Source organism: Muntiacus reevesi, chromosome 21 (assembly GCF_963930625.1).
Source record: "Muntiacus reevesi chromosome 21, mMunRee1.1, whole genome shotgun sequence".
Lineage (NCBI taxonomy): Eukaryota > Metazoa > Chordata > Mammalia > Artiodactyla > Cervidae > Muntiacus > Muntiacus reevesi.
This window is the reverse complement of record NC_089269.1, coordinates 10,701,418-10,713,910: the sequence shown is the minus strand read 5'-3', so window position 1 is coordinate 10,713,910 and position 12,493 is coordinate 10,701,418. Positions and strand designations below refer to the sequence as shown.

General features: G+C 40.0%; 1 protein-coding gene and 1 pseudogene across 1 annotated transcript in view; one reads left to right on the top strand and one right to left on the bottom strand.

Moving 5' to 3' along the window:
• Window positions 1-12,493, bottom strand: part of ABI3BP (ABI family member 3 binding protein) — a 265,954-nt gene that overhangs the window by 29,006 nt on the left and 224,455 nt on the right. Inside the window, exons 56-58 of the mRNA XM_065913797.1 lie at window positions 9,065-9,193; window positions 8,266-8,334; window positions 57-266 (exon numbers count right to left, since the gene is read on the bottom strand). Coding sequence (XP_065769869.1) covers window positions 57-266; window positions 8,266-8,334; window positions 9,065-9,193 — 408 coding nt within the window. The remainder of the gene's footprint in view (window positions 1-56; window positions 267-8,265; window positions 8,335-9,064; window positions 9,194-12,493) is intronic.
• On the top strand, window positions 1,246-3,449 carry LOC136152524 (transcription initiation factor TFIID subunit 13 pseudogene; annotated as a pseudogene).

The window sequence follows — 12,493 nt, the reverse complement described above, 5'->3', positions numbered from 1 at the left end:
GCATCATCTTATCAGTGCTTCCCACCGTAGCAATCGTCCGCATGCCACGCTCTTACCTGTGACAGTGTCGTTGAGCGGCTTATCCCAGTCCAGGATGACGAAGGACGGACACCCTTCCACAGTGACCACAGTGAGGTTGGTGGGTGGGTTCTGCGGTGGGCTGGTGGCATTCCCCTCTGTGGCCTCCTCTTTGGGGAATCTCTTGACAGAGTCGGTGATAGAGCAGGGGCTGTCGTCAGGCTTTTGGATATACCGCACGTGAGGCCCTAAGAGAGAGAGGACATGAGTATTTGGGGTTTTGTGAGCTTGTAAAAAAGGTGGAGGAGAACTCATAAATAACAATCTGTTTGAGGATATTTGATCTAATACTATAAGCAGATGGATGAAAGCAGTGATGTGGATGGTTTGAATTTGTGAAAATCCAGAATCCTCTCTTTGGGATACATGATGTGGATGGTACTATTGAGTTAATTTTCTAAATAGGTTTAACTTATGCTAATATCCAAAAGTAATTTGGTTTAAACTGCATAATTTATGGGGTATTGAAAAGAGTACTCAAAAGGATCTTGGTTCAGTAGTGGGGAATGATTTGCCTTACATTAAAATATAGTTCTGGTCCTACCAATACACCTTAAAAGCCAGGCTCAGAAAGATCAAGTGGTTTTAAGTTATTTAATTGCACCCCAGAATAAAATCCAACAATATTTTAGGAATAACAAACATATAGAGCTCCCAACTGGATAAATTCCTTACAGGAAGATATTACCCATAATGAGAAAAATAAATCATTTGGAGTCAAACTGAAACTTGCATAGATGTTAGAATCATCAGACAAGGACAATAAAACAGCTATTATCACTATAATCCACATGGTCAAAAAGTTAAGAAATGGAAGATATAAAAAAAGACCTAAAAAAAAAAAAAGAAAAGACCTAAATTAAATTTCTAGAGATCTTCAAAGAGAGCAGAGAAGAAAAGGCATGTTAGGACAACAAAGAAGGATTGTAAAGATTTCTCATCGTAAAGAAAGCAAGTGAGAAGGCAACAGAGAGATGTCCTTATATATTAAAGAGCAAAAACCAAAACAACAACAAAAAACTTATCATCTAGAATTCTATAACTAGTGAAAATATCTTTTAAAAAACAAGCAAAATATTTTTTAGACATACAAAAGCTGAAAGAATTCATGACTAGCACGCCCAACCTATAAGGAAGATTCATGGAAGTCCTCTAGGCAGAAGGAAAATGATGCCAAATGGAAATACGGCTGAACACAAAGGAATGATGAGCACTGGAAATGGTAACTATATAGGTAAGTATACATAATATTTACCTTATTATTTAATTCTTTCTAAAAGATAGCTTATTGTTTAAACAAAAATGATTTCAATTTAGCGTGATCTATATAACATGCAAAAGTAAAGTAATAGCCCAACAGCCAGGAAAGAGAAGCTGCTATACTAATGTGAAGTTCTTATACTTCACATTCAACTGTTTATGAAGTTGTGGAATATCATTGGAAGGTAGACTGTGAAGTTAAGGACACATTCTATGAACACCGAATTATTCACTGAAATAACAAAACAAAGGTATAGCTAAGAGCACAACAAAAAAGGTAAAATGGAATCATAAAAATATCCAGCCCAAAAGAAGGCTGAAAAAGAAGGAAAGAGGGAAAAAAGAATAGATGGAACAAATTAAAAACAATAGCGAGATGATAATAGATTTAAACCTAACCATATCATCAAAGAATATTACCATTAAAAATGGTCATTTTATAACGATAAAGAATCAATTCATGAGCTTATTACTATCCTAAGTAATTGAGGTCTATACCTGAATACAGACCTTTAGTATACAGGGAGTGAAAAGAAAAAAAAAAAAAAAAGACAGAACAAGAAAGTAGAAATAAATCTACATTAGAGCTAAAGATTTTGGTATTCTCTAATTAACTGATAGAACAAGTTGATAGAAAATCACAAAGGATATAAAAGAATTGCACAATATAACCAAGCAAATTGACTTAATTGACATTTTTATAAAACACTTGTTATGAACTGAATTATGTTTTCCTAAAATTCCTGTGTTGAAGATTTAACTTCCAATATGAGAAATCAAACCTGATAATGCCTTGAAATAAGGCTTCTGGCCTCCAGAACTGTGAAAGAATAAATTTTGGTTGCTTAAGCTAAAGTTTATAGTATTTTGTTTTGGCAGCCCTAGTAAACTAATACAATATTCCACTTAGATACACATTTTTTTTTAAGTATACACAAAACATACACACCAAGATATACTATATTCTGGGCCATAAAAAGTCTCAATAAATTTAAAATGACTCAGGAAAAACAGAGTATATCACAACAATAGAGTTATTTGGAGAACTAACACAACCTGGTTGCATCACTTATCTTAAAACCGCAGTGATCCAGACGCTGCGGTATTGATGGAAAGGTAGCTAAATAGATCAATGGAACAACTAGAGAACTCCTAAATAGTTCCAGGTATATATGGACAACTGATTTTTGACAAAGATACAAATTAAAGGAACAATAATTTTTCAACAAATATGGTGGAACAATTTGATATCCTTAAGAAAATAAACTTGCATTCATATCTTGTATCATATACACAATTTGACTCAAAATGGATCATAGACTTAAATGTAAAAGTAGAAACCTTATACAGAGAAACAGAGGAGAAATTTCTAGAAGGAAACAGAGGAGCTCTTTGTGATCTCTGATTAGTCAATGATTTCTTAAATGTAACACCAAAGATGCAACCTATAAAAAACCAAATCAATAAACCAAGCTTCATTAAAATTAAAAAAGAGGACACACAGGGAGAAAATGTTTGCAAAACATGTACCTGAAAAAGATCTTCAACCCAGAAAATATAAAGACCCTTAAAACTCAACAATAAGAAAATAAGCAACACAATAAAAATATAGAAAAAATTGAAAGAGACATATCAAAAAGGATATACAGATGGCAAATAAGGATGTGAAAAGATGTTCAGCATCCTTAGTCATTAGGGATAAGCAAAAGCAGATGAAGAAGAGGATCCCACCTTTGAGGAAGAAAGTGAAGAAATTGGAGGAGGTGCAGAAGGTGGACAGGGTAAAAGAAAGAGACTTTTTTCTAAAGAATTACGGTGTATGATGTATGGGTTTGGAGATGACCAGAATCCTTATACTGAGTCAGTGGATATTCTTGAAGCCCTTGTCATAGCGTTCATCACTGAAATGACTCATAAGGCAATGTCAACTGGAAGACAAGCTCGGGTACAAGTTGAAGATATCGTCTTCTTGATTCGAAAGGACCCAAGAAAGTTTGCTAGGGTTAAAGACTTGCTTACTATGAATGAAGAATTGAAACGCGCTCGAAAAGCATTTGATGAAGCAAACTATGGATCTTGACACCTTTTGTGCTTTCTGAAGCTTCATTATCTTCTGGGGAAACCGTACTTAATAACTATATTTTCCACAGTAAGGCCCCGCCTAATACCTAACCATGTGAATGAAAAATGGAGAACCACAAAGTTTTCAGGCTTTATTTTCATGTTTTCAATTTTAGAGTGATATATGAGCCTTTAACTGCCTGCCATTATATTACCCTACTTGAATTACATATTAGATTTTAATGACCACATGTAAGTCAAAGTACCTTTGGTTTGCAAACCATTCAGTTTCTTCTGACTCTTGAGCATCTCAATGATGAATTAATACTTGTGTACTTGTGCTATGTAGGTTGTACTGTAGCTGTTTAATATGTGAAATCTAAATGGCACCTTTGCCTTTGATAGCTAAGATGTGTTTCATGTATTTCTAAAGCTTTTGGACCACAGTAGTGTAAGCTATTAAAAAATGGTGAACTGGTTTGTGTTTCTTTTAAGGAGGAAATGATATTAGAAAACACAGCCTTTTGTAGGAGTGTTTATTTGTATTAAGCTAATTTGTTTTAATATTCTTCTTTAGATAACAAGAGTGATTTAATTTTTTATTTTTTCAGAAACTAAGAATTTCCTATGAATGGTTCTGTGTTGGAAGACATACTGGATTAAAAATCTTTGGGGTTTATAATATACTGTTTGTCAGGTTTTAAAAGAACTCATTTCCCCAGGTCAGATTAAAACTTCTGAAAGTGATTTCAGTAGCAGGAATGGCATTCCTGAAAAGTTGATGGCAGATAAGCATTTGGGGTAGTGTTTTATTAATATATTTGTTAGTATTTATTTATTGTGAAAATGTATACTTGACTAAAACCATGTGTGGCTATGGAAATCACTTTTGTAGTTCACGATATACAAGTTTTGTGTGTATTTAGCTCATTGTATTAGTCTTGCATTTAGCTGAAAGTAAGGATTAAAATTGCATTTAAAGGGATCACTGGATATTACTCTTTGTGAAACTGAATGTTTTGTGTGTCGCTTATAAGCATTATCTATGAATCAGTACTTAGGAAGATTTCACTTTCTTAACCTATCAATATAGAGAATAAAGTATGAAAAATTAAAAAGAAAAAAAAAATCACAGCTACTACTACATACTTTTTAAAAGGGTTTAAATGAAAAAGGCTGACCACACTAAGTGTTGGAAAAGATGTGGAGGAACTGGAACCCTCATACACTGCTGACAGAAAGGCAAAATAGTACAACTGATGTGAAAAACAGTTTGACAGTTCCTTAAAACGTTAAATATACACTTACATATGATCTAGCCATTCCCTTTATAGCAATTTGTCCAAAAAGAATGAAAGCACACACAAAGAATTGCACATGAATGGTCATAGAATAGCATACTTTACTGGTAATGTAAAAATGCTGGAAACAACCCAAATGTCATGAAGTTTTAATAAATTATTATATATCTAAGCAATAAAAAGGAATAGACTGTTGATACATATACCAACATGGTTGCATCACTAAATAGTTATGAAAAGTAAAAGAAATCGGAAAGGAAGTTCATAATATATTATTTTCTATTATGTGAAATTCCAAAAATGCATACTAGTCTATAAAGATGATGCAGTTAAAGTGCTGCACACAATATGACAGCAAATCTGGAAAACTCAGCAGTGGCCACAGGACTGGAAAAGGTCAGTTTTCATTTCAATCCCAAAGAAAGGCAATGCTGAAGAATTTTCAAACTACCATACAACTGTGCTCATTTCACATGCTAGCAAGGTAATGCTCAAAATCCTTCAAACTAGATTTCAACAGGAGGTGAACCAAGAACTTCCAGATGTATAAGTTGGGTTTAGAAAAGGAAGAGGAACAAGTGATCAAACTGTCATCATCCTTTGGATCACAGAAAAAGCAAGAAAATTCTAGAAAAAAAATCTACTTCTGCTTGATTGACCACTAAAGCCTTTGACTGTGTGGATCACAACAAACTGGAAAATTCTTCAACAGATGGGAATACCAAACCACCTTACCTGCCTCCTGAGAAATCTGTAAGCAGGTCAGGAAGCAACAGTTAGAACTGGACATGGAACAATGGAATGGTTCAAAACTGAGAAAACAGTACATCAAGGTCATATATTGTCCCTCTGTTATTTAACTCATATGCAGAGTACATTATGGGAAATGTTAGGCTGGATGAATCTCAAGCTGGGATCAAGATTGCTGGAAGAAATATCAACAACTTCAGATATGCAGATGATACCACTCTAATGGCAAAAAGCAAAGAGGAACTAAAGAACCTCTTAATGAAAGTGAAAGAAGAGAGTGAAAAAGCTGGCTTAAAACTCAACATTCAAAAAACTAAGATCATGACTTTGGGTCCTACCACTTCATGGCAAATAGATGGGGGAAAAGTGGAAACAGTGACAGATTTTTTTTCTTGGGCTCCAAAATCACTGTAGACAGTGATTACAGTCATGAAATTAAAAGATGCTTGCTCCTTGGAAGAAAAGTTATGACAAACCCAGACAGCATATTAAAAAGCAGAGGCATTACTTTGCTGACAAAGGTCCATTTAGTTAAAGCTATGGTTTTTCCAGTAATCATGTATGGATGTGAGAGTTGGCTATAAAGAAGGCTGAGTGCCAAATAATTGATGCTTTCGAATTACGGTGCTGGAGAAGAATTTTGAGAGTCCCTTGGACAGCAAGGAGATCAAACGAGTCAATCCTAAAGGAAATCAACCTTGAATTGGAAGGGCTGATGCTGAAGCCCCAATATTTTGGTCACCTGGTGTGAAAAGCCAGCTCACTAGAAGATACCCTGATGCTGGGAAAGATTGAGGGCAGGAAGAGAAGGGGGTGACAGAGGATGAGATGGTTGGATGGCATCATTGACTCGATGGACATGAGTTTGAGCAAACTCCAGGAGATAGTGAAGGACAGGGAAGCCTGGCATGCTGCAGTCCATGGGGTAGCAAAGAGCTGGACACGACTTGGTGACTGAAAAACAACAGCGACAGTCTGTAACATAGTTACCTTGAGACTAGGGTTAGGTGGGAGAAGTGAAGAGGGGGTTATAAGGTACATGGTGAAACTTCTTGAGGTGTTGCATGTACTCATTTTAACCTCAGATATGCAGATGACACCACCCTTAGGGCAGAAACTGAAGAGGAACTAAAAAGCCTCTTGATGAAAGTTAAAGAGTGAAAAAGTTGGCTTAAAGCTCAACATTCAGAAAACTAAGATCATGGCATCTGGTCCCATCACTTCATGGGAAATAGATGGGGAGACAGTGGAAACAGTGTCAGACTTTATTTTGGGGGGCTCCAAAATCACTGTAGATGGTGACTGCAGCCATGAAATTAAAAGATGCTTACTCCTTGGAAGGAAGTTATGACCAACCTAGACGGCATATTAAAAAGCAGAGACATTACTTTGCCAATGAAGGTCCATCTGGTCAAGGCTATGGTTTTTCCAGTGGTCATGTATGGATGTGAGAGTTGGACTGTGAAGAAAGCTGAGCACTGAAAAATTGATGCTTTTGAACTGTGGTGTTGGAGAAGATTCTTGAGAGTCCCTTGGACTGCAGGATATCCAACCAGTCCATCCTAAAGCAGATCAGTCCTGGGTGTTCATTGGAAGAACTGATGCTGAAGCTGAAACTCCAGTATTTTGGCCACCTCATGCGAAGAGCTGATTCATTGGAAAAGACCCTGATTCTGGGAGGGATTGGGGGCAGGAGGAGAAGGGGACGACAGAGGATGAGATGGTTGGATGGAATCACCAACTCGATGGACATGGGTTTGAGTAAACTCCAGGAGTTGGTGATGGACAGGGAGGCCTGGCGTGCTGTGATTCATGGGGTTGCAAAGGGTCGGACACGACTGAATGACTGAACTGAACTGAGGTACTCATTATCTTGATTGTGACGATGGTTGCATGAATATATACTTATATTAAAATTTATCAAATTTTGTACTTCAGAAAAACAGATCACAAAGGAAACACTGGTCTATTTCATATAATATCTTTTACTTTGGTAGATTAAATTACAAAAATATCCTCTATATTCATGGAAAGAGTATATTTCCCCTATCTTTGATTTGAGCTTAGTTCTGTGACTTTCTTTTGCCGTTGATATTGGCAGGTATAACACAAGGAGGTTGAAATGTTGTACATCTGGACTCCTTCTCTCTTTACTTTGTATTGTTAGGAGAATGACTTCTCCTGGGTCACTGTTAGTCTTTCTTCTTGGGTACCAAAATGAACAGATGTGGAGCAGACCTCAGCCTAACCCATAAGAGACCCAGATGTACCTGCAGCTAGAAACAGAATCACCCAGCCAAGCACAGCCTAAATCAGCTGACCCCATGTGGCTTGTAGACACATGAGAAATAAATCCTCTTTAGGGTATGCTACTAGGCTTTCCTGATGGCTTAGTGGTAAAGAATCTGCCTGCCAATGTAGGGGACACAGGTTCAAACCCTGATCCAGGAAGATACCCCCCACACCATGGGGCAGCTAAGCTCATGCCCCACGACTCCTGAGCCTGTGCCACAGAAGTGCCCAGGAGCCACAGCCACTGAAGCCTGTGTGCTTTTAGAGCCCATTCTCCGCAACAAGTGAAGCCCCTGCAATGAGAAGCTCTTTCAGTAGAGAGGAGCCTCTGCCTGCTGCAACTAGAGAAAAGCTCATGCAGGAAAGAATACCCAACACAGCCAAAAATAAATAAGTAAAAAAAAAACCGTTAAAAAAAGAATATGCCAGTAAGATTTTGTAGTTACTACACAGCAACAGTTGACTAATACACCCACCAAAGATAACTCTCTTAAAAGTAAGATTTGTAGCCGATCATACGTACCTTTGAATCTGGGCTTCCCAAGAGGATCAGTTTCTCTTGTTGGACTTGAGCTAAAGTCAGTCATGTTATCTGAGGATGGATGACACAATGAAAAAGTAGTAAAGGCTATAAATATTTATAATGTCTTCTGGTCAATTGCTCGCAACTTTGATTTCCATATTATTATAATCCATATTATCCACATTTCAAGGCCTTTAACTCTGTCCTGCTGCAGGTCTTCTGCAGAGTAATAAATGATTTAAAGATTACAACTGGGCTTCCCTTGTAGGCCAGTTGGTAAAGAATCTGCCTACAATGCAGGAGACACAGGGTTCGATTCCCAGGTCAGGAAGATCCCCTGGAGAAGGAAACAGCAACCAACTCCAGCATTCTTGACTGGAGAATCCCATGGACAGATGAGCCTGGCAGGCTACAGTCCATGGGGTCGCAAGAGTCAGATATGACTTAGCGACCACACCACCGCCACCAAAGATTACAACCACGTAGCTAATACGCATTCATTTATTAATTTATGTGTGATTAGGAATGACATGTGATTTAGGAATAAGGACTGGGTAATCTAGATCTTTTGAGGAAGACTGTATTAAAGATCTTGGCACTTCCTTCTATGTCTGCAAAGGAAAGGAGCACATTCCACAGTAAGTCATTAGAAGTAAGTGTAACTTTACATTAAAATGTCCCTATCAATCATAAAATTGAGTAAGATGTATTGATCCAGAACTGGGACTCTTCTCCCTAATTTGAAATCCTCTGGTACTCTGTGGCTAAGCATCCAGTGGGACTTGACTGACATACTCACCAAGATCTTCTTCTGAGGCAGGAACTGTCGGTGGCTTTTTATCTGTCTCCATTGTCTCCAAGGGAGCTTCTGTAGGTCTGAGTGTTGCTCTCAAGGGTGGGGAAGTCACTCGGCCTGATGAAATAATTCCTATAATGCAGAGCCAAAGGAGTCAGGTTTTGTAGGGAGCCCTGCCGAGTTCCGCATTTACCTATTCAACAAATATTTATTAAACACTTACCATGTGACTTGGCACTATATGCCAGGATTAGAGAGAAAATAAGATCTGCTGTCCTTGATTGATTGGGAGATATATGTGAGCCAAATTATACTGAAGCATTATAAATATTGCGAAAGCATAAGACAAGGTCTCAGAGAAGACAAGTCTATGGGGAAAAATGATGGATGGATGCTGGGGTGAAGTTAGGAATGCCTTCTTAGAGGGTGTGCCAATAAAGAGGAAAAGTGATCAGTAAGGTAGGCATGAGAGCTGTATTCTAGGTGGAGTTTACAGGAAGAACACAATCAGGGAAGCATAAAGTCATGTGGCAGGTTGAATTTGAAGGCGTGAGAGCCAAGAGTGCCTGGAGGCAATGAGAGCAGAATGGGGGGCGGGCAGGGAAGGGCAGTTCATGGAGGGCCTTGCATACCATGGATTTAGATATTATTTTTAGATGACAAGGGCCCATTAAAATTTTTTTCACTAGAAAAGTAACATGATCAGATAAGGAGAGAGTGAGCAAGTTAGGCTGCAAGGCTGGTGGCAGACAGAGAAATCAAGAACTAAAGCAGTTGTGTAGGCAAGGACAGAGGAGAACTATGTAAGAAGCAGTGAGACTGGATGGAAGGGGTTTTACATGAAAGATGTCAAGAGGATGGGGTGGGCAGACTACATATTAAATGATAGGCATGTGAGATGGCGAGGGAAGAAGAAAAAGGTTTATAAGGTAATGACTGATTCTGGCCTAGTGGCCAGACCAGTGTTACTCTGAGATGCTGTATTCAACAATGTCTCCTCTGCTCTAAAAACACATGTAGGTCTCCCAAATAGGATCCATCCCAAGGTCTATGCAAATTTGGGTAGAATAGAGTGGAGGCTGGTAGTAGTGCTAGTCGCCTAGTTTGTCCAACTCTCTGTGACTCTATGGGCTGTAGCCCACCACTCCTCTGTCCAAGGGATTCTCCAGGCAAGAATACTGGAGTGGGTAGCCATTCCCTACTTCAGGGGATCTTCCTGACCCAGGGATTGAACCCAGGTCTCCTACATCGCAGGCAGATTCTTTATCGTCTGAGCTACAGTCTGTCGTAGAGTGGAAGCTAGATTAGCTTTTATAGTCTTCGTGGGAAAAGGAATTGTTCTCAGATGATAGAGAGTCAAAGAGTAAGGACTGATGTAAGGACTGAGGCCCAGCATGAAATCGTGGATGATGGGCTCCTGGTCCTGGTGGGAGTGGGCCCCAGAGAGAGGATGAGTGAAAGCCATGAGATGCTGCACTGCAGCCAGCAGGAGATTTTTTGAGTGGGCAGCCAGCAGGAAATGCTGGGATGGTATTTTCATCCTCTCAAGGAGAGCAGGACTGAGAGGCCTCAGTAGATCTGGAGATGGGGGACAGGTAGAGATGACTCGGGGGAGCCTAAGACTGTGCTCAGAGGCACATGTGCGAGAAGGCATGTTTTCAGAGAACTCCCAGAACACTGAACTGATTTCTTGAATTCCATATGCACTTTCTGTGATGGTCATCAGGCCAGATGTGTTGTAAAGAATCTGCCTGCAATGTGGGAGACGTTGGTTCAATTCCTGGGTCAGGAAGATCCCCTGGAGAAGGGAATGGCAACCCACTCCAGGATTCTTGCCTGGAGAATTCCATGGATAGAGGAGCCTGGCCGGCTATAGTCCATGGGATCGCAAAGAGTAGGACACGAATGAGCCACTAACATTTTCACTTTCTTTCCTCAATGTAGACATTTCTTTTGAATTAGAGATGGATAGCAAAGGGTGGGGAGGGCACCAGAGCTAATCTCAGAAGTGGGATGTGTTTATACCATCCCACTGGCTGGATGAGTTATACCAAACTACGCTTATTGATGGGAGTGAACAAGTTTTTTCATGGCAGGAACCAGGGCCATGCAGCTGCATCTGGAGACACATAGCCTTGCAGGAGAGCTCTGTCGTGGGAGGTTCCCCTAACTCTGCCATGGAGGACCCTGGAGCATCACTTTCAGTCTGACCTGAAAGCTACAGAAGCTCAAGTCTCAGCTGCCCCAGATTATAATTAATGAAGAAAACCTGGTCTCCTCACTGGGGCCATGTCCCTAGACCTTGACTCATGCAGCCACCACCAACACGGATGATAGGCTGATCCCTCCTTTAGCTGATGGGAAAATAACCCAGAGGCCACTGTCCCCTAGTACATCATGGAAGCTTCTCCACCACATCCTCCTTTCATCCTGTGAAGAGTGACATCCATGCCCTTTCTCATAAATCCTTATCAGTTTCATCTTCCACAGTTGTACCTAACAGTGTTATCCTGATTCCCACTACAGAATATTTAGGAGATAGACATGAGGGAAGAGGGGGGAAAGGATGGAGAACATTCTGTGATCTGCTGGCAGGTCCAGTGGAACAGCCTCTAAGAGGAGTGAGACGAAGCTTTGCTCTGAACTGGGCTCACTGATTCTTACTTTCACTCATAGATTCACTCAGTGATTACTGGATTCACTCAGTAAGGACTGGATTTGGTTCTGGGAATTCAGAGAAAGTGTAATCTGTCATCACAGAGCTCATAATCTAGTAGAGGAATACAAGGACAAGAACAAGTAGGTGTAAAACAGAGGTTTGCTCTAACAGAGGTATGTTTCAAGGACAAATAGGACAGATAAGCAGTGTTAAGTCTACTTTGTGGAGGCTTCTTTAAGACAAGGATGGAGTACGAGTGTCCCAGGTGACGGCGAGAGGTCATTCTATGCGGAGAAGACAGCGCATACCACAGTCTAGAGGTGAGAGGCAGTCTGCCTCGTTGCATAGACTAGACCTGCTCAGTCACCCTGAGCATTCCAGTCTGCAGTCTTTCCCCTGGAACCATAATACTGAGGTCAGCATGAAGGCTGGTGGACAGGGGAGCTATCAAGGAAAGGTAAAGGATTTCATCTCAAGAGACGGAATGTTAAATCGAGGACATTTTCCATTACCCCTGGTGGGTTGGCAGCACAAAACGTCTTGTGCAAAATAATCCATTTGTTGAAGAGCTTGTGACAGCTTCCATCTCAGCACCAAGCACCCAGCATCTAAGAAGCAAACTGACCTAGATGGACAAGGATGGTGGCTGTCACCCCACCCACCCAGAGTCAGGGCAGGAGTCCTTAAAGTTGTAACGGACAGTGTCTGGTCTTTGGGGCCAACAGAGCCACACGTCCCACATGCCGAGGGCTGTCTGTTGCTTGAGCTAGCAC